Raw genomic sequence first — 22,223 nt, forward strand, 5'->3', positions numbered from 1 at the left:
ACTGGAGACTGGGAGTGCCTACAAGGCTCTTCCCACTGCTGCTTCTACTTTTGTATTTTGTGCAGTTCCCTAAATCTGTTCCAGCTCTAGGTAGGGTTAAATCCTTCTTCTGTGATCTGGATTTTCAGATTCTCTAGTGGGGATGTGTGTTCAGAGGTAAGTTTTCCCTCTTTCACACATTGAGAACTCACAATTTTTTGCCTGTCTTGCAGAATTTGCAGAGGTGTGCTGCTTCTTTCAAAGGATTTGTAAATTATTTTGGCTTGCCTGGCATGTTCCTATGGTGGTCCTTGGAGCAAAAGTCCATGGTGAGTCTCCACACTGTTCTGTCTGTCCAAGAGGGAGTTGCATGTTAGCCCTGTCTCCCTGTCTCCTATCCACCATCTTCCTCCAGATCTACCTTTTTTTTTTAATGACTAATAAACACTTCTGTGGTGATAAAAAAAAAAAGAGATTTATTAATTTATAAATGGAAGATGTGTTTATCTTCACTTGTCTGAGTTAACAGATTAGACAGATTTGCAAAGCTATAATCATTGATGTATTACATTTTTGGTCCTTTTTCTGACACTTTTTTTTTTTTGAGACGAGTCTTTTTCTGTCACCCAGGCTGGAGTGCAGTGGCACGATCTTGGCTTACCATAACCTCTGCCTCCCAGGCTCAAGTGATCTTCCCACCTCAGCCTCCTGAGTAGCTTGGACTATAGCTGTGTGCCACCATGCCTGGCTTTTTTTTTTTTTTTTTTTTGTAGAGACAGGACTTTGCCATGTTTCCCAGACTGGTCTCAAACTCCTGGGCGCAAGTGATCTGCCCACCTCAGCCTCCCCAAGTGCTGGGATCATGGGCACGAACCACCGTGGATGGCCTCCGACACTTGTTTTTAACTGACCTTTTCCTTTTGGTTGTATGCCTTTGAATCCTGTTCTCCCTCTCTCCCCTTAACACTTACAGAGGGTCAACAGCCCTCTCTGTCCTGTGGCTGTTTTGAGATGTTACCCCAATTAATTTTTTCTAATCTTTGGATTCTTCTGTTTAACTAGCTGTGCTGGTTTCACAGTCCTTGGGGACAAATTACAAAAGGTTCTTCATAAACCATTTATATGACTTCCTAGTGTCACTGTGAAGCCCCCACTGCCGAGCCTCGTCCAGGTGTCTATGTACTTTCAGGCCCTGCACAATCTCCAACACACTCTCCACCCTCTAATTCAACATGTGTTCTTGTTCTCTCTAGCAGGGATACTGGAAAGTTCCTTTCCTTTCCCCTTCCTCTCCAAAGCCCTCCCAACTTCAAATGCTGCAATAGGTGTTGCTACTCTGTACTGCCCAAGCACCCTGTCCCACCTCTTCATTGCACTGCACTGTGATTCTCTACTCATACTTCCGAGTCCAGCACTGCCCAGTAAGCTTCAAGGGGACCATGTCTTATTCACTCCTGTAACCACAGGGTCTGCCACAGAGACAGCAGGTGCTCAGTAAGTATCTGTGGCATGAATAATAATGAAAGAACAAATGAATGAAACAGGGAGAGTGGAAAGGGGAGAGGTGTTATTTGTTTTTAATCACAGCTTTATTCAGATGTAATTTACCCTTGTAAAGTATATAACTCAGTGGTTTTCATTATCATTTATTTTTGGATCACCCAATTTTAAAGATTACCTTAATTACTGAATTGAAAATTTATAAAAACTCGGTTTATTCTGAAATACTTTATTAAAAGCGTTTCTACTGTAAGAACACAAAATATTTTAAGCCAGTAACAACATTTAAATTAAAAAGATACAAACATGTCAAAGGAATGAAACCTAGATGTTTTATTATGTGTGAATTATGAGTGCTTACCTGGGCTTGTGTATAACATATACATCTTCACCTGTTGCATGTCATTTAGTCTCTGCAGCAACATTCTTTGTGTCCGTGTGGGTGTTTCTATATGTGACTGTGAATATCTGTATGTAAATGGCTTGTCTCTTGGGTGCATCTGTGGGGGTGGGTATCCACTGCTATTATCATTGCTTTCTTTTTCAGAAAGTGTTTCCAATCTTTGCTTCATTTTACTCAACAGAAATGAGGAGGTTGGTTTATATTTCATGTCTTTTCTCTTTCAGATACAGCTGGTCATGCCACAGATAGTAAAGATGAATAAAACTGTGAAAAATAAAGGATGTATTTAGAATGGCACATTCTGCTGAAAAATCAAACTGACAGACACTTACTAGGGCAAGTCCTGAGTTAAGGTGGATACAAAGGAACCCAAGTCATGCCTCTCCCAGCACCAGACTTCTGAGCAGGCTAGGGGAGTGAGGCATAAACACATGAAATTTTAATGCCAGACACAGATGAGTATAAAACATGAGATCATAAAAAACAGTGTAATGGCTTTCAAGTGATTGAAGATATATGACCTTATTTTCCTAACTATAAATTATAATTGACTGTTGGACAAGCAGATACACTTATGAAAGCAGAAACAAAAGATCTGACCCGGGGGCAATGTCAGAAGTTCTTGGGCAAGTGACTGCTGTAGGTGTTAAGTTGAGCACTAGGAAGTAAACGGAAAAAGCACTGCAAACTGGAGTTTTTGGAAAGTCTTCACTTATTCCATGGAGAGGCAAAGCTGACCATATTTGGTTAGGTGGAGACGAGGGCCCTGCAGGACCCAAGGAGAGCATAAGGCAAGTTTGGAGAAGAGAGGACCTATGGTGGATGTGGAACGTAAGTAGGAACATGCCTGGGGAGAACAATTAGGATGACATTATGGAGGGCCACACTAATGCTCAGAGAAAACTAAAGACATTCTTCGGAAAGAGACAAGAAACTCCTATGTCAGCAATCAGAAATGATGGAAAAATTGAGAAGGCCCCCAGGAATGGTGCTCCCTGAAGACTTACATGGTAGCAGTATGGGTTGCAGGCTGGTTTGGAGGTGTTAGAACCTTTAGGCAGGAGAGGGTGAGGTCTGAGTGAAAAGAGATGAGGAGCATTTTAAGAGAAACACTATCAGAAAAGGACTCTGCTTCAACAGGAGAGTGCAGGTGACACTGAATTCCATATCAGACCTGTGGACACTTGAGGTAATGGCAGGACCGTCCTGGTAGGAGGCAGGGGACCTGGCAGAGAGGGGAAGCTGGAGGTATGAGGCCTGGAAGGAAAGTGCACAGGTATGTGCACAGTGAGCGGGGAAGGAATAGAGCTGAGGACAGAATCCTGGCACAGGCAAAGAAGTCAGTGAAGAAAGATCTAACAGGAAGGGACTGGGTGGCCTGTTTCAGGAGGAGCCAGGAGCCAGAGGTTTCTGGAGCAGAGCTGAGGGAGGAGGAGGACTCAGGAAACAAGTGGGAATTGGCTTCCTTGTGTTTTTTTTTTTTGAGACAGGATCTTGTTCTGTCACCCAGGCTGGAGTGCAGTGGTGCAATCACAGCTCACTGTAGCCTTAACTTCACGGGCTTAAGCAATCCTCCTACCTCAGCTTCCTGAGTAGCTGGGAGTACAGGTGTATGCCACCATGCCCAGCTATTGTTTTTTTTTTTTTTTTCTCCCTGTAAAGATGGGGTCTCACTATGTTGCCCAGGCTGGTCTTGATCTCCTGGGCTCAAGCCATCTTCCTGACTTGGCCTCCCAAAGTGCTGGGATTACAGACATGAGCTATTGTGCCCTGCTCTCCTTGTGAATTTTAGGAGCATAGGTTCAGGAGACTCTGGGTGAAAGTATGTTTTACGAAGAGAAAAGGTAGTGAAGAAGGAGGGGAAGCAGGCTTACATCAACTGTTCTGGAATGAAGAGCCTGCATGTACACAGGCAGAGGGGAGAGAGCTGCTATACAAAAGAGAGGGTCAGTGAAGCAGTGATATGTCTGAAGACCCAAAAAGGAGGATTAGCTGGGCATGAAGAAAGATTAAGGCAACAGGAGTGGAGGAGTGGAGGATGGCGTGTTAGAAGAAGCTTTACAGCCGCTACTTGCAAGGAGGATGTAACAGAGCAAGGAGGGAGAGACCAAAGCGCAGCCTCAACTCTGTCCCTCTGCTCCAGTGTTTTCCTCACTCTCTGGCCCAGCCTTCTGGGATCCTGCCTAAGGTCCTGCTTCCTAACACAGAGGCTGCCATCCACGGTCTGGCTGTGACTGGAGGGAGGCGGACACCCACAGGTCAGAAACAGCCCCAGAGAGGAAGCTGAGCACAACATGAGATAGGAAGGAGAGAAGGAAGAAAGAACGAGGAAGACCGAAGAGGACCTGAAGTGAAGAGGGAAGCTTAAGGAACTTGCGAAGGTCTCACTTCTCAGCAAAGTCAGAGCAGACACAGGGGACGACCAGAACAAAACAACTGAGGTATGGCCCTCTGATGGAAGGGCCACTGGAGGTGACTATGAAGGCACAGGAGCACCATGACATCTTCTGAGGTTCTGTGCACTGGCAGAGGTGGCTGCTCAGGAAACACTGCGAGGCTCTCAAGGAGACAGGTGGCAAGACCCACCCAAACAGCCTTAGCAAAGCGTGTATGATGGAAGGCAAAAGGCTGATAGATGCCAAGGTACTAACAGAGAAGAGCACAACGCAGCCTACAGGTTCCAGGTATGGTTAAAAAAGAGGCAAGGCGGGTCAGAAGCAGAGGAAAGTGAGAGGTCAAGAGACTAGAGGTGAGAAAGGCAGCATAAAGCTGGCATGGGGGAAGGGAGGGTGGAGAATGGTTGGGAAGGGTAGGAGACAGTTTTAGAGTCTACAATCCTAGTAGAATGGGTGGGAGTGGAGGTGTTAGAAAAATTGTGAGGATAGGACCCTAGAAGCAACAAAAACATGGATGTTGATGTCCCAGAGGGTGACAAAAGGAACCAAAGTGAAGACCCCTGGGAGCCATGTACTAAAGTCCTCGAGGAAGATGAGGGTGACCTAGAGGCAATTAGACGCTAGAGAATGGGTTATGTAAGGGCACCGACTTCTTTTACAATGACATCTGTCTAATTTGAGAAGGCTATATGTCTGAATGCATGAATACCACATGCTTTCAGTACCTCTTCAGAAGTCCTGAGATTTATAGATGGCACAATCACTTCCAACATCCCATTCCATACTCTGGAAGAAGTAGACCATGATGCTTTCCAGCAGTAAGCCACTCACCATGGCCAAGAAGGAGAGCTTTCGGTTGATGTTTAGGGTCACTGGAAAAAAGAAGGCAGCCAATAAGTCCAGAATTAATGAAACGATATTGATATGTAAATTTTGGTGTAGTATGAATTGTTCTGTAAAGCTGTTTTTAGAAAAATCTATTTTTGTTCTTATTAATCTGTGCTGTTACCTTCTCCCACTTTTCCATCTACATGTTTTTAGAGAACCAAAGCCTCTGCTTACAACAAAACACTAAGCCCCTCCTCCTCAAATCAAGTGGCAGATTCCCATGAATATCAAAGGAGAAAACAAAAAATTCTAAGGCTATAAGAGAATAACGACAACAACAAAATGATACTTCCAGTCTCACAGTTTGCAAGATGACAAGCGTTCTGATAAAAAGTATCAGGTAATAAGTTCATTTAAAATAGGACTTCGGCCAGGCACAGTGGCTCATGCCTGTTCCCAGCACTTTGGGAGGCCAAGGTGGGCAGACTGCTCGAACCCAGGAGTTCAAGACCAGGCTGGCAACATGTTGAAACCCTGTCTCTACAAAAAATTAGCGGGGTGTGGTGGCATATACCTGTGGCCAGCTTTTCAGGAGGCTGAGGTGGGAGGATCACTTGAGCTTAGGAAGTAGAGGCTGTAGTGAGCTGTGATCGTATCACTGCACTCTAGCCTAGGTGACAGAGTGACACCCTGTCTCAAAAAAATAAATAAAAATAAATAAAATAGCAGTGTGTACAATATATGGGGAAAATGAAGGCACACAGGGCTGCTCTTCCTGGTATAGCAGAAATTGTCCTGGATTGAGAGGCAGATACTCAGCATTCTCTCCTGACTTGATAACTGCCCAGCCATGTACCTTTGGACAAGTCACTCAACCCTCAGAGTCCCAGGAGCTCATTCATAAAATCAAATAATGGCTGTTCTACTAACCTCACAGGACACAGATGATGCATATGACAGCATTTTGAAAACTATAAAGTATTACATGGGTAAATGTAACAAAACATGAGTACCTGCTATAGAAGTGTTAGGTATTGTTACTATGTGATGACGAATTCCAGTGTTCAACAGGTTGTATAAAAACTGCGCCCTAGAAACAAGGCTTTAAGCTTTTTATGGGTTGAAAGCTGAGAAGGCAGAATAAACACATAAACATACCTCTAATTGCCTGAAAATTTGATGTTAGAACAAATACTTTGATGAGTTTGAGGCACAGAGGTGTGTAGTCATGTTCCCAAATAACAGCTGGAATCAGCAAGAGTTTTCCGTAGCTAGATAATAATAATGCTTTCAGCAGCAAAATGAAGTTGGGCTTTTTTTTCGCCGTCATGGGCCGTTCTACCCACAGGAAGGTAAAAATGCCAATAAAATAGGCAGTCTGTTCTAAAGAAGAAATGGAAAATAAAAGTATGAATGTCCCCATCCAAAAGATATCCCCCTAAAAACAAATAAACCACAGTTCCAAAATACAGTTTAGCAGCTGACATAAGAAATACTTTCTCAAGATCACAATCTCTTTTTCTTCTTCTTCTTCTTCTTCTTCTTTTTTTTTTTTTTTTTTAAATAAACTCCTGGCTTTTGTATCAGATCCTGCTGGTATAATTTCAGAAACATTATCCACTGAAGAAAAAGTAACTCCATTAGAATTGTAATCATCAACTTTCTGAAGTTCCTTCAAGTTCCTTCAAGTAAGATTCTGCTTAAACATCTTCAGTGTAAGAGCTCTCCAAAGAATAAAACAGGAGAATGGAGGCTTTTCAGCCTGAAAGATGGGTCCCATCCTAAGAATGGGATAACACAGGAAGACATTTTTCTTTGTGCATTCTTCTACTATTTAAGTGCCTATTATCCACATGATTTTTAATATTGTTAATTGAGACTTCCTTTACTCATTTTAACGACATTTTAAAATGCAATTCCTTACACTTCCAGAAAGTATCCACAGGACAGAGTCCAGAGTAGCAGCAGCAATAGTTCCACTGTCCCCTACAGTCAGAACACAGCACAATCTGTTCAGCTTCTGCTAACTAGGAATTTAACATCTCTTTTAACTGTGCTGTAATTTTTATTAGGATTGTTAGTCATCTGATTACCCAACTGTATCCATTCTGAGTGGCCAGTCCCTCATTTTGTTTTTTCCCATATAAGCTATGTTATTAGCAGTTTAGGTGTCTGCAGAATTAGGTTTCTCTGGACACATGTATTATATTACAGCAGAAACAACTATCCTCTTTTTTGAACTTAATAAAACCAAACTAAAGAGGTTCCAAATGTAGGTGGATTAGGATCAATAAAAATAATTTAGGATGGTTAACCTCCATGAAATAGGATGTATTTCATGCTGTCTCCCTTCAAAATAACTAAAAGGCTTGTCAGCTACAAGAATCTACTCAGGTAGATTGTAAAGCTTGGATTTTGGATAAAAATAATAAATAATTCCTTGAATGAATACATAGTGAATGAATAGCAAATAACAAGAACCATCTAACAATGGTAGGTTGACTCCTGTCACTGGAGACATTCAAAGCTACAACCTCTCTCAGGAATCTAGACAGAAAGATTTCTTGCACCAGACAAGCTAGACTAGATAACCTCCACATCTTTTAAATGTAGGATTCATGAGATTTACGGAACTACACTAGCCCTCAGGGTCTCATCAGTCAGGTCAGTTCAGTAGGAGCTGCTACCTACCTATAGAATACTCCAGTGTGGAAAACACTGAAGGGGGTCGGGAGACTTTCCTCAGTCTCAGCACTGATAGTGACCCACTGTGAGGCTTCGGGAAAATCTATACATCTATGTTTCCGCAGCTATAGATGGGGGAACCCCTAACCTACCTACCTACCTCAGAGGATGATTGTGAAAATTAAATAATTCCTGTAAAAGCAGTTTTTAAATTATAAAATGCTTTATTTATGTAAGATATTCTTCTATTTTTTTGAGACAGAGTCTTACTTTGTCATTCAGGCAAGAGGCATGAACGTGACTCACTGCAGCTTTGATCTCTTGGGCTCAAGTGATCCTCTTGTCTCTGCCCCTCAAGTAGCTGGGACTACAGGCACATGCCACCATGCCCAGCTAAGTTTTGTATTTTTTATAGAGACAGAGTATTGCCATGTTGCCCAGGCTGGTTTCCAACTTCTGAGCTCAAGCAATCCATCTGTCTTGGCCTCCCAAAGTGCTAGTATTACAGGCGTGAGGTACCACGCCCGGCTAAGATATTCTTTTGGACTATACAGTCTAATTAGGGATTAGACTAAGACACACAAAAAAAGTTGTGATGAAAGAAACTTCTGATTTCGTAGAAAGAATCGTAGAAAGAAACTTCTGATTAAGCATCAGAAAGATCGTAGAAAGAAACTTCTGATTAAGCATCAAAATGTCTACTACAGAGTAGTTGCTATAGGAATTCCAACCCATTTAAAAACAAGCCTGGTTTTTAATACTATATACAAAATATGGACATATAACAGTTTATCTTTAGAAATTTTAAGAAAGGCCAGGACCAGTGGCTGATGCCTACAGTCTCAGCACTTTGGGAGGCCCATATGGGAGGACTGTTTGAGCCCAGGAGTTCAAGACCAACCTGGGCAACAGAATAAGATACTGTCTTTACATAATTTTTTAAAAAAATTAGCCAGGCACAGTAGCATGTATCTGTAGTCCCAGCTACTCAGGAGACGGAGGCAGGGGGATCCCTTGAGCCCAGGAGCTCCAGGCTGCAGTGAGCTATGACTGTGCCACTGCACTCTAGCCTTGGTGACAGAGCAAGACCTTGACTCTTAAAAAAATAAAAATTAAAAAAAATTTTAAGAGGCTTTGCTTTAAAGTTTAAAATCATATTAGGTTCTAATTCTTGGGCTAGATGATGTGCTCAAGGATGTTTTTAGTAGTCTTATGTTTCATAAGATAAAAAGGCTAACATATTCTTTTGTATATTTCAAATATTTTAAATTGCCGCAAGTCCAAATTGTATATAAAATTATCGATAGACTGGACATCATGGCGGTTAAGCTGTCATAAGCCTTAGTAATTAAATAATAATGGACGCGGAGATTTTTCTATGTATTTTCCATGGATATATCTCTAGTACCTAAAGTAGTAACTGGCACCTAATAAGTATTTTAAAAATATTTATTAAGGGAATGAATAATAATGAATAGTGAATGAATAATCACCAAGTGTAACTGATGGTGACTTGCTCAAGTTAGAGTGCGTACATGAATGTAGTATGCAATAATTCATTCAATCGGCTGAGCAAATATTTATTAAGCACCTACTATGGGCCAGGCACCTAAGTGCTTGAGCTACAACCGTGAGTAAAACAAAGAGCCCTGACCTCATTCAATTGATATGTTAGTGGAGAAAGGCACTAACAAAAGATAATAACTTCTGTGATATGTTAAATGGTAAGTACCATAAGAAAAACAAAGTAGAGCAGGAACAGGAGATCAGGAGTGCCAGGGGAGGTGGTAGCATTGATCAGGGTACACTTAATTGAGAAAGTGTCATTTCAGCAAACTCTTGAGGGGTGTGCAGGAGTCAGACATCTGGGCATTAGGGGGACAGCATTCCAGGCACAGGAAGAGCCACTTCAAAGGCCTTAAGGTGGAAGTTTTCCAGTCTTTCTGAAGCAAGTTAACTAGATGGGGAGGGTCAGAGTAGACATGGGAGACGACAGCTGTGGATAAAATGAAAGACGTACTGGGAGGGGCAGATTCCAGTACAAGGCCCGCTGTAAAGACTTCAGCTTGCACTCTGAGTGCAACGGGGAGCTACTGTGTTCTAGCACAACAGTGACATGATCTGGTTTGGTTGAAAAGGACTACTCTGTGTTGCGTGCAAATACAAGGTGGCTACTGCAGTCACGTAGGTGAAGGATGAGGGTGGCCTGCACCAGGGTGGCAGCCCTGGAGGGAATGGAGAGTAGTAGTAGTATAATAGTAGAAGTGTGGCTGGGCGCAGTGGCTTATGCCTGTGATCCTAGCACTTTGGGAGGCAGAGGCAGGCGGATCATGAGGTCAGACGCTCAAAACCAGCCTGACCAACATGGTGAACCCCTGTCTCTACTAAAAATACAAAAATTAGCTAGGCATGGTGGTGCACGCCTGTAATCCCAGCTACTCGGGAGGCTAAGGCAGGAGAATAGATTGAACCCGGGAGGCAGAGGTTGCAGTGAGTCAAGACCGTGCCACTGCACTCCAGCCTGGGCGACAGAGTGAGACTCCGTGTCAAAAAAAAAAAAAAAAAAAGTAGAAGTACTTTGAAGGTGGAGCCAACGAGATTTTCTGACTATGGGGTATCAAAGAAAGAGGCACCAGGGATGACTGCAAGGCTTTCTGGTTAATGCAACTAAAAGAATGGAGTTACAACTGAGAAGGGGGAGGCTGCAGTAGAGGCAGAGAGATGAGGAGCTTAATTACGGGTATGGTGATTTATTAGATATCCAAGTGGTGATGTTGAGAAGGCAGATGGATGCAGAGTCTAGAGGTCTGGAGAAAGATCTAGATTAGAGATGGACATTTGAGAGTTCTCAGCAGACAGGTTATATGACCAAGAGAGCGAGGGCAGATAGAGAAAAAAAGAGGACAAAAGAAGACACACAGACCAGAAATGTGATATTGGAGTGGACTGGAGACTCAGTATTACTAAAGTAAGATTTCATTATAATCAAAGAGTTGAGAAGCAGAGGAGCATGGAACTAGCAACAAAATAGTCACAGAAATTAGCTCAACACAATTCTGACAATAGGAAAACAATAACTTATGAAGTCAAATTCTGAAAAGCACTTCCTGAACTTAAGGAATTTTGAGAAGTAGCCAAATTCCCTGCATGCAGTCAGATAAGTAACAAGTAACAAAAAATAACGAACCCTATAAAATACACTGCATTAGTATAATGGAATTAGTACAATACATTGCGTAATGTCTGGCAATTATCTCTATTAATAAAGATAGGACCTAGGTAACTTTCAGACTGGATAATCAAAACTTAAACATTAAGAATTTTATTGGCCAGGCACAGGGGCTCACACCTGTAATCCCATTGGGAGGCTGAGGTGGGAGGACTGCTTGAGCCCAGGAGTTCAAGACCAGCCTGGGCAACATGGAGAGACCCCCATCTCAACAAAAAATATAAAAATTAGCTGCAGGTGGTGCATGGTGTGGTGGTGCATATCTGTGGTTCCAGCTACCTGGGGGGCTGAGGCAGGAGGATTGCTTGAGCCCAGGAGGTCAGGACTGCAGTGAGCTGTGACTGTGCCACTGCACTCCAGCCTAGGCAACAGAGTGAGACCCTGTCTCAAAAAATATATAATAATAAAAATAAAAGAATTTTTATCAACAATATTGTGCTTCAAAATATTTTATGAAACTTTCTAATGTGATAAGCACAACTATTTCCATACTATATATGTTGTAACAGATTTTTAAAAAGCAGGTGATTCAAACACACTCACTTCGTAGGTTAGTAGTGGTGGAGCTGAAAATTCCTTCTCAAGTCCCATATTAACTAGCTCTTCTTACCAACGATTAAGACTACATGTCTTAGTGTTAACCAGATTAGTTAAGTAAGAATAGTTAACTAAGAATGGAAAGCGTGGCATCTCCTTACCTAAAGCAGCAATCGCAAACATTCTATAGAAATCCCATTCCTTAGCATATCTGATCAAGTCGTCAGGGGCAGTATTCTGGTTGGAATCTTGAAGCTGCCACCACCTCAGGTATGCTTCACAAAGCAAACAAAATATGCAGAGTTTTCCATGGATCTGATAGTCAAAGACATTGCCATTCAATTAGGTAACGAAACAGTTGCATTAATATCAACAGGTACAGAGTATTTGTGGCATCCCACCTAGTCACTTTTCAAATTCAGAACTGCCCAACTAAGTGGCTAATTGTAGTCATTTTGTAATCAGTGGGTTTTAATCAGCAATGTACCCCAGAAGCACATGGGGAGATTTCTTCAAAAATTTAAATGTCTAAGCCCCAGTCCTGATTCAGAATCTTTGTAGTAAAACACAGACATCCATATTTTGCAACAGTTCTGGGGGGATTCTAATGTGCACCCCTAGTTAAGAATTACTGCTTTAAATAATAGTTCACCTTTCATTACACATTTTTGACTTCTGTCCTTTCCACAGAATCAAGCAAAAAACTTATGTATGATTCATGTATATGTGGGAACAGCAATAAGAGAACAGATTTAATCTGAAGATTCCATGATATTGAATAAGCAACTATTAGTCTGAACATCAATTTTTAAAAAATACCTCTGCCTGGATGAGTATGATTCAATATATTAAAAGAGAACAAATAAAATCTGGAAGTTCTTAAGAGTCTGAAATTTTGGCTAAAATAAAAAATACTAGGCAACAAAAATTGGCTTTTTTCTATGTAGTCCTCCTTCAGGTTGAACTTTCTCCATCAAAATAAAGTAAGGAAGAGGCTGGGCACAGTGGCTCATGCCTGTAATCCCAATACTTTGGGAGGCAGAGGTGGGCGGATCACTTGAGGTCAGGAGTTCCAGACTAGCCTGGTCAACATGGCGAAACCCCATCTTTACTGAAAATACAAAAATTAGCTGGGCATGGTGATACATGCCTGTAATCCCAGCAACTTGGGAGGCTGAAGTAGGAGAATCACTTGAACCCAGGAGGTGGAGGCTGCAGTGAGCCAAGATCACACCACTGCACTCCAGCCTGGGTGACAGAGCAAGACTGTCTCAAAAATAAATAAATAAATAAAATAACAGGATGCCCAGTTAAATTTGAGTTTCACATACAGCACGAATAAATTTTTATTGTGTAAGTACGTTCCATGAAATATTAAGGATGTTCTTATACTAAAAAATTAATTCGTGGCGTATATGAAACTCAAATTTAATTGACTGTCCTCTATGTTATCTGTCAACTCTACCCAAACTATTAAAGAGTTCACAATTCTATTCAACTTTATAAATCAGGATTAAACTTTGATTAAACTGAAAGTTATTTATCTTATACATTCCTTTAATAGCAAAGTATAAAATGCAATAAATTATGTTTTTAAAAACATTTTTCTTTTAATGTTTGCTTACCTCATTTAGGTATAATTCTCTCCCTACTTGGATATGTCTAATTGTATTCTGTTAAAAACCAGTGATGATTGTTTCTATTTACTAGCAGGTAATTCAGATTATGACTTGTCAGTTTCCTGCCAGTGACCACATTCTTAAACACTCATTGAGCATTATGCACCTTTTAAAGTCAACATCTATTATTTCTAGAAACTTCCAGATACGTTGCAATAAAAGACCCTCTTAAGTTAGAATTTCTTTTTCTCTTTTATAATATTCTTTACTTCTGCTTAAAATTCTTATTTTTCAAAATGTAACAGCATCAAATAAAATTAAAAAATAAAATGATCACAACTTACATTTATTTGAGTATTGAAAAGAATATGTCTGTAGGCCTGAGCTTTGCACAATATAGCATTAATCAAGATGATAACAGGATCATACTCGATGTATTTGTCCACAGGTTTCTGGCAGGATTTCTGAAATAATGCAGGATAACATTAGAACAAGCAAATGTATACTTTCTGGAATCCTCAAGGATTTCAAAACAGCAGGGTCTATTTTGGACACATATAGCAATATTGCCATATTAGCAATTATTTATATAAACTTCCATTCAGATATAAAATGTTCATCTACATAAGAAAGGGTTTCAGAAAGGACTAATCTTCTAGGCTAGGAATATTAATATTTTAACCTCATATTCAAGAAGCTAAAAATATATCTAATTTAAAGACTGAGTTTAGGCAGGAAAGTATTCTAGAAGATTTTACTTTCAATCTATACAGACTCTATGTCCAATTCTACTTTCAATTTGTAGGAATTATTATAAAATAAATACATTTATAATGCACTTTCATTGATAAATTATTGCCTCTTGGCTAGATGCCCCTGACTTTGTGGTTCTTGGTATATGATTTGGAGAAAAGTACTCAGTAAAGTTACCTTGTCCCCAGAACTACTGAGAGCTGCAAGCAGGTAAAGAACGGGGCACAATTCCAAAGATCCTGAGGTGGCCGATAACAGGGGAAGCCTGGGATTTTCTCCAGTAACATCAAGGATATGGAAAGAAAATGGTTTTTCTCTGCTAGAGTAGAGGCAATGGAGAGTGCTGGGCTGTGTAAGGAACTAGGTTGTGCAGCCTAGATCTAGGTTCCAAAATCAAGGCTCCCTTGGCTCTTAGCAGTTCACATTAAATGGCTTTCTTCCCCCCTGAAGGGTCACCAATTTAGAGTTCAGATTCTCTAGACACATGTGATTACAATGTTACCAAATTCCCACACCATTAGAACATAAAAAATGCAGGTATACACAAACAAGCTCATTAGAAATGTGACCTCTAAAGCAGTACTAGTCACAAAGTTGCATCAAAGCTACTATTCACTTTATAAAACTAGAGCAGTACTCCCATAGCCACAGTTTTGCTTTCTGCAGTTTGTAACCTGAGGTCAACAACATTCTGAAAATTAAATGGAAAAATCCAGAAATAATCCTAAGTTTTAAATTGCATGCTGTCCTGCTCCACTGCCCGGGATGTGGATCATCCCTTTGTCTAGTGTGTCCACGTTGCAGATGCTCCCCGCCTGTTAGCAATCTAGTTGCTGTCCAGGTTAACGGGATTAAGGATCATAGTATTGCAGTGCTTGTGGTTCAAGTCACCCTTCTTTGACTCAACATTGGCCCCAAAGCACGAGAGTAGTGATGCTGGCAATTTTACAGCCAAAGAGAAGCTGTAAAATGCTTTAAGTGAAAAGGTGAAAGTTCTCGGCTAATAAGGAAAACAACAATCTTATGCTGAGGTTAAGATCTATGATAAGAATGAATCTTCTACCTGTGCAACTGTAAAGAAAATAAATTGTGCTAGTTTTGCTGTGGCGTTTCATACTGCAAAAATTAAGGCCACAGTATGTGAGAAGTGCTAAGTGGAAAAGGCAGGGCCAGGTGCCATGGTTCACATCTGTAATACCAGCACTTTGGGAGTCCGAGGTGAGAGGATCACTTGAAGCCAGAAGTTTGAGCCCATCCTGGGCAACAAAGCAAGACTGTCTCTGTCTCTCTCTCAAAAAAAAAAAAAAAAAGAAAGAAAGATGGGAAAAGTATTACATTTGTGGGTGGAAGGCATGAACAGAAACGTATTCCAACTGATGGTAATCGGGTTCCGTACTACCTATGGTTTCAGGCACTCATTGTGGGTCCTGGAATTTATCCCCCAAAGAGAATGGGGACTACTGGAATGGCTACAATTCACACGCATAACATTTGGAAACTTTGAGGAGATAAAATAGAAGAGTTGCGAGTATAAAAACAGTCTAGGCTGGCCTTTTAACTACATTAAAGTGCTGGAAGAAAAATGAAGTGCACTGAAGAATACTGACCCTGCAATTCAAATGTAATAAAAAATTGGATGTGTTCCCAATTTACATAGTTTCTCCACTTCATTTGCGTCATTACAGGAATAGGTATGTTTTCCAGTTACCAAGTGATCCAATGACGTGAGATGTGCTGTTACCTCAAACTTAATTCTGCTTAATCAGGGCCGGGCGCTGTGGCTCATGCCTGTAATCCCAGCACTTTGGGAGGCCAAGGTGGGCAGATCACGAGGTCACAAGATTGAGACGATCCTGGCTAACATGGTGAAACCCTATCTTTACTAAAAAAAAAAAAATACAAAAAATTAGCCGTGTGTGGTGGCAGGTGCCTGTAGTCCCAGCTACTTGGGAGGCTGAGGCAGGAAAATGGGGTGTGAACCCGGGAGGTGGAGCTTGCAGTGAGCCGAGTTCGGGCCACTGCACTCCAGTCTGGGCGACAGAGCAAAATTCCATCTCAAAAAAAAGAAAAAACATCTGCTTAATCAAACTGAGGCATAAGGAGTTAATATTTCTGCAGTTCTTTATCTGAGCAGGGAATAAGCCAGCATCTAAACAGAAGCCCCAGAATCAGAAATTCCATGTCCATGACAAAGAGCTGTTTGATAGGTCTTCCTTGGCTACTCACGGGGAGCATATCTCCTTCCTTTCTACGTGCAATATTAGGACACCAGAGAGGCTGCTTCATGTTAAAATGGAAACCCTAAGAAGTCAGGGGTCCTCTCTGTCCTTTAAATGTTCTCTAAAAGCCATTTTTGGACAGCATCACAAGTCTAAGGCTGGGGATTTGGACAATACTTGGAAGGAGGCAGGCAGAAACCAACACCAAGAGACACAGCAGCTGTTATTCCTTTTGCATTCATCTGTTTGACAAATGTCTTTGGAGTTGCTATCACATGCATAACAATCGCTCTCTTTTCTTGGCCATTGTATGGACCAGGAACTTGCAAGGTGCTAGATACTCACCTTCAGCCACAGTTTCTATCCTCAAGGACCTAACAGTTTAGAAGCAGAAGACAAACATGCCTCTATGATATGGTCTGATGACCACAGTTCATCAGACTATGTAGCATCCAACGGCTACAATGGGATGAGCACAGGGTGATATGAAATCAAACGGAGGAGGCAGCTTCTGGTAGTATGTGATATCCTATGTGCTTTGCCCATTTCCCTTCTTAGCATTCAGCGTGTTTTATAAATGCTGAGAAGTCATTAGAATTCGCTGGTTCCCTCTCAGTTTACACCTCACTTTCCTTGTTCTCCCTCTGTTATTTGCTTTTCCCTTAAGTGCTGCTTGCAACTTCCTTTCCCTCTGCCTTCACCTTGAATGTAAAGAGAAAAACTACACATACACACACACACACACACACACACACACACGCACACACGAAAAAAACAAATGTAGATATCCCAAAACAGACCACTGGGAGTCGTATTTATTCAAATTAGTATATATGTTTCTTTTCTTTTCTTTCCTTTTTGAGACAAGGTCTCACTCTGTGGCCCAGGCCTGGAGTGCAGTGGCAGGATCTTGTCTCACTACAGTCTCTGCCACCCGGGCTCAAGCGAACCTCCCACCTCAGCCTCCTGAGAAGTTGGGGCTACAGGCATGTGCCACCATGCCCAGCTGATTTTTGTAGTTTAGTATAGATGGGTCGGGGGCAGCGGGTGGTCTCACCATGTTGCCAAAGCCGGTCTTGAACTCCTGACCTCAAGTGATCTGCCATTTAGTCTCCCAGTGCTGGGATTATAGATGTGAACCATCATGCCTGCCCAGATTTAGCAACTATGTTTCTTATGTTTCTTATTTTGGCAAAATTGTTTCATTTACTACTTTATAGGCAAGTATCCTGAAAAGAGAAAAATCTTCCTCTAAAGAATCCCTACAGCACAAGGACCAAGCATACTCTGGGAATTCAGGCTGCTCCCACCGCCTGTCTCAACATGGATATGACTTCCTCTGTCCTGCTGTGTTCTCCAATGCCTGACGAATCAGATCTCTTTTAGAATATAAATCAGACAAACCAAATTTGTTCTTAAATATTCCTGCTGTTTCCTTCCTGTCATCTCTAGGAGCATTCCCTTCCCTTCTTTAAGTCTTTAAGCTCCTCAAGGATAGGGCTGTGTCTTATTTATCTTCACATCTAGGATCCCAAGGGTGGGAGCCGAATGCTGTAGTGCTGAAGGAAATGGAAACTTAGGAGAATCTTACAGGAGTTTTGTTTTGTTAACATAATAATGAATGTATTAAATATCTGTGCACTTAAAATAAGCCAAGTCCTATAGTAAATACAGAGTACTGTATCTTTTTTTTTTTTTTTTTTTTTTTTGAGACAGAATCTCACTCTGTCATCCAGGCTGGAGTGCAATGGCGCAATCTCAGCTTCACTGCAAACTCTGCCTCCTGGGTTCAAGCAATTCTCCTGCCTCAGCCTCCCAAGTGGCTGGATTACAAGCATGCACCACCACGCCTGGCTAATTTTTGTACTTTAGAGAGACGGGCTTTCACCGTGTTGGTCAGGCTGGTCTTGAACTCCTGACCTCGTGATCCGCCTGCCTTGGCCTCCCAAAGTGCTGGGATTACAGGTATAAGCCACCGTGCTTGGCCAAAAGTACTGTATCTTTAAGCATACTTATAATAAATTGTGAAGAGCTGAAGCAGCAGGATTGGCTAAAAGCAAGGGACACATGATATATTAGACAGAGGAAAGGGAAAGACAGAAAGGCAAGCTGGGAGGAATGGCAGTGAAAAAACAAGCAGAGCAAAAGGAGAGGAGACTGGGATGAAAAATACAGGTGAGCAATCAGGCTGAGTACCTTGCTGACTCCAAGTTTGGTAGGGAAGAGACCAAAGTATGTATGAGTAAGCACTTAGAAACTCTGGAGATTATGTCATAACAAATGGTCTAATGTCTAAAAACTTCTTACTTTTTGTATCTCAGAGGTTGGAGAGCCTTTAAAATAATTCATCGCTTCATGGTTTAATTTTTTAGTCTGGCATAAACGAAACGATTTTTCCTGAGTGGTGCTATTATCGTCTAAAGTTTAGTATGCATTAGTATGATAGTGACACGGCTATTACAAACTCTGTCTCATTATGGAATGACTGTGGACAATAACGAATCCATAAAGTACTGTGCCACCATTCAATACTCCAAATATAACTCCAAAATCCATCTCCTGGGAGAAAGAGTATGATGTTAGGGAACAAAGGGGAGGGTGGAAGTGAATGTTGACCTAAACAGGCTATCCAATAATTATTTTGCCTTTCCATAAACAAAACAAATACCTGTTGTTTAGCAAAGGGATTTTGTTAGCTTAATGCCAACAAAAAAGATATTTTTTGTATTTTTAAAGACTACTAAAATGCATATACAAATACTAGCTTTTCTTCAGACCATATTCAGTTATGTGGTTATCATCTTCCAAATGAACCATTTAATTAGACCAGTCCAAAAGTTATTAGGTTTAGACCACATATAAGATCTTGTTCTCTTCCTCCTACCTGGATGGCCAAGCATATGCTAATCTAAAAACCTGGAAGGGATACATTTATTCAACAGATATTTACTGAGTGGCTACCAAATGTCAGTCGCTATTCTGAGTGATACAGCTACGTTAATGAATAAAACAGACAGAATGTCTGTCCTTGTGTAAATTACTTTCCAGTAGGAGAAGATACACAACACTAAGTCAATTATATACAAGATTACAAGAAGATAGGCGTTATAGAGAAAGACAAAGCTGGGAAGCCTATCATACTTTTCAATAGGGTAGTCAGAGTAGACTCTCTGAGATGTTTGAAGGAGGTAAGGGAATTAGTCACGCAGATACTTGATAGAAGAGTGCTCCAGGCGTTGTGCAAAGGCCCTGAGAAAGGAACTTGCCTAGTTTGAGAAACACCAGGAGGCCAGTGGGACTGCCGTAAAATAAGGAAGGGAAAGAGTAGCAGGAGACTACATAGGGCCTTATAAGCCAGTTCAGGGATTCTGGCCTTAACTCTGAGATGGAAAACCATCAGAAAGTTTTGGTCAAAGGAATGATATGATCTAAATTATATTTTTCAAGGATCAGTCCCTGGCTACCGCGTGGAGAGAAGACTGAAGAAGTGCAACGATGATGTAGGGAGACCAGATAGGAGTTACAACAATAGTTCGGGTAGACATGATGGTGGCTTGGATGAGGATTGTAGCAGCAGGAGTAGTGAGAAGTAGTGGATTCTGAACATAATTTGAAGACAGAACAGGATTTGCTGAATAACTGAATATGGGATGTGAGAGGAAGAGTAGAAATAGGGATGACACCAAGGTTTCTTGGTTTTAGGAGTTAAAATGGTAAAGTTGCTACTAACTGTGATGGGTATATGTGAGCTGTCTATTGAAATCCAAGTGGACAAGTCAAGTAGGTAGTTGGACATTTAAATCTGGAGTTTAGGGAAGAGGTTCAGGGTAGAAATATAAATTTGGAAATTGTCCAAATGTTGATGGTATATAAAGCCATGAGACAGAATGAGCTCTTCCAGGGAAAGCATGCAGACAGAAGGAGGCCCAATGACTATGCCTTGGAATACACCATGATTAAGAGCTAAGGGAGGTGAAGCAAAAGCAGAAAGGAGATTGAGGGGTAATAGCCAGTGAAGTAAGAAGACAATAAGAAGAGCACTGAGTCCTGAGAAGCGCACACAGCATTTCAAGGAGGAGAAAGTCATGAGGTAAAATGCTGCTGATCATTAACCGAGAATCGACTACTGGATTTAGCAAAGTGGAAGTGGTGATCTTAACAAGAACAGTTTCTAATGAAATGTGGGTGCGAATGTGACTAAAGCAGGTTCAAGAGAAACTAGGAAAGGAAATAGACAGTACAAACATATCTTAGAAGGCCTGCTTTCTAATTAAGAAGAAAAAGAGCAGAAGCTAAAGGGGGAAGTGGCAGCAAGCGTATTTTGTTGGTGCTGTTGGTTTTATTTTTATTTTTTTGATGGAAGAAGTAATAGTATGCATGCTGGTGGGCATGATCCAGCAGAAGGCAGAAGAAGACAAGAATACAGTAAAGAAATAACAAATGCCAGTATTGTGTTTATGTTGGTTTATGTTGTTGCAAACCTGGTGGAAGTTCTCTTCTGTTTTCGCGGTGGCTCACGCCTGTAACCCTAGCACTTTGGGAGGCTGAGGTGCGTGGATCATTTGAGGTCAGGAATTCGAGACCAGCCTGGTCAACACGGTGAAACCTGGTCTCTACTAAAAATACAAAAATTAGCCCGTCGTGGTAGTGCGGGCCTGTAATCCCAGCTACTCGGGAGGCTGAGACAGGAGAATCGCTTGAACTCGGGAGGCAGAGGTTGTAGTGAGCTGAGATTGCCCCACTGCACTCCAGCCTGGGTGACAGAGGGAGATCCCATCTCAAAAAAAAAAAAAAAAAAAAAGAACAAAAACGAAATAAGATTGCCAGACAGCATGAAAGGCCTACATGAGGTTAATGGTCACAAATTTGTTTTCCCCCAGCAACGTACTGCTGCATGGGTACAGGGACAAGACCGGGCAATATGTTGGATTTAACAAGGGTTGACATTTTGACAAAGGAGGGAAAGCATTTGAGAGAGGAACAGGAAATTGAGGGTGTATACACCAAAACGTTATGTGGTTGACAGATTATATAGGTATACACTCAGTTTGTCTATTCTCTTGTATATTACTACAGACCATAATTTACTAAAGAGATTATTAGAAAATCACAAGATCTAAAATGGGACAAAAATGTACTCTCTATTCTGTGACACGTTCTTTGCTAATTAATACCCCCAAAGAACCTCCAACTTTGTAGACTCTTTAAACATAGGATTATTCTCTCTTAATAAACTACGAACACCTTGAAATGAGAATTTTTACTTCCTCACTTTTGGGTTTTGTACCACCAACGTCTAGCATAGTGCTTTGTACACAGCAGACATTCAATAACTACACTTGACGAAACCTTAAAAAGCATCGTAGGTGGATTCAACACGAGTTGTGGAGGGTAAGGATGGTACCATCTCTCTGTCAAAGGGAGAAGAGCTACAAGGAAGTAGCTTTGGCATGAACCAAAATGTCAACCGAATTGATCTTTACATTTCTCTGCAAAATGCCCACATCTACCTCTGCCTGGCGGTCCGGTCCGTTCGCCAGCTTAGGTCGTATCACCCAAATATGCCCCAGGATGAGAAAAGCGCTGTCGGGTAGCTGAGTTCTCTATCAGTACAGATATTCATGCAAAGACCCCGGGCAGGAATATCAACTACCGAACTAAAGACTGTATCAGAGGACCCTGCTCCTCGCGGTCCCCAAATCCCGCCGCGCCATTTTCTTCTCAAGGACACCCCACATCTGACAACTCACACAGATGGTTATCTTCAGCACACCGTGGTTATAGTCTCGGTACAACTCTTTGGCCTCCTGGTTGCATTCGATGCACCTGTACTGGCAGGAGGCCGAGGCAGCAGTAGGAGTCGCTGCCACCCCATCCACATTCCCTTTCCCCTGCTGCAGCCCGCTCCGCCCGCCGTTGCCCATTTCCACTCAACTGCAGCCCAGAACTTCCGATTCTGTGGCGGGTAAGACGTCAGACGCCAGACCGGAAGATTTGCGCCGCGCGGGGCTTTTGGGATTCGTAGTCCCAGCACCGGCAAGGTGGCCAGGGGCTGGTCGAGCTGGGACTACCATT

General features: G+C 41.7%; 1 protein-coding gene across 1 annotated transcript; it reads right to left on the bottom strand.

The window, feature by feature from the left end:
• Positions 1-1,670: 1,670 nt before the first annotated feature.
• On the bottom strand, positions 1,671-22,091 carry LOC105499161 (ARV1 homolog, fatty acid homeostasis modulator). Its single transcript, XM_011771646.2, has 6 exons — positions 21,899-22,091; positions 13,521-13,640; positions 11,719-11,872; positions 6,265-6,489; positions 5,004-5,150; positions 1,671-2,146 (listed from the first exon to the last, which is right to left on the bottom strand). Exons 1-5 carry the CDS (start codon positions 22,070-22,072, stop codon positions 5,008-5,010), a joined length of 816 nt encoding a protein of 271 aa, XP_011769948.2. The 5' UTR covers positions 22,073-22,091; the 3' UTR covers positions 1,671-2,146; positions 5,004-5,007.
• Positions 22,092-22,223: the final 132 nt, after the last annotated feature.

This window comes from Macaca nemestrina, chromosome 1, assembly GCF_043159975.1.
Source record: "Macaca nemestrina isolate mMacNem1 chromosome 1, mMacNem.hap1, whole genome shotgun sequence".
NCBI lineage: Eukaryota > Metazoa > Chordata > Mammalia > Primates > Cercopithecidae > Macaca > Macaca nemestrina.

What these genes read in the sequence shown, in the direction of transcription:
- LOC105499161 (XM_011771646.2), bottom strand. Translation starts at nt 22,072, where the DNA reads ATGGGCAACGGCGGGCGGAGCGGGCTGCAGCAGGGGAAAGGGAATGTG. An exon ending in TTTTCAATACTCAAATAAAT is followed by an intron (nt 11,873 to 13,520) that starts GTAAGTTGTGAT and finishes TTTGACTATCAG; the next exon opens with ATCCATGGAAAACTCTGCAT. An exon ending in GTTTGCGATTGCTGCTTTAG is followed by an intron (nt 6,490 to 11,718) that starts GTAAGGAGATGC and finishes TTTCTTCTTTAG; the next exon opens with AACAGACTGCCTATTTTATT.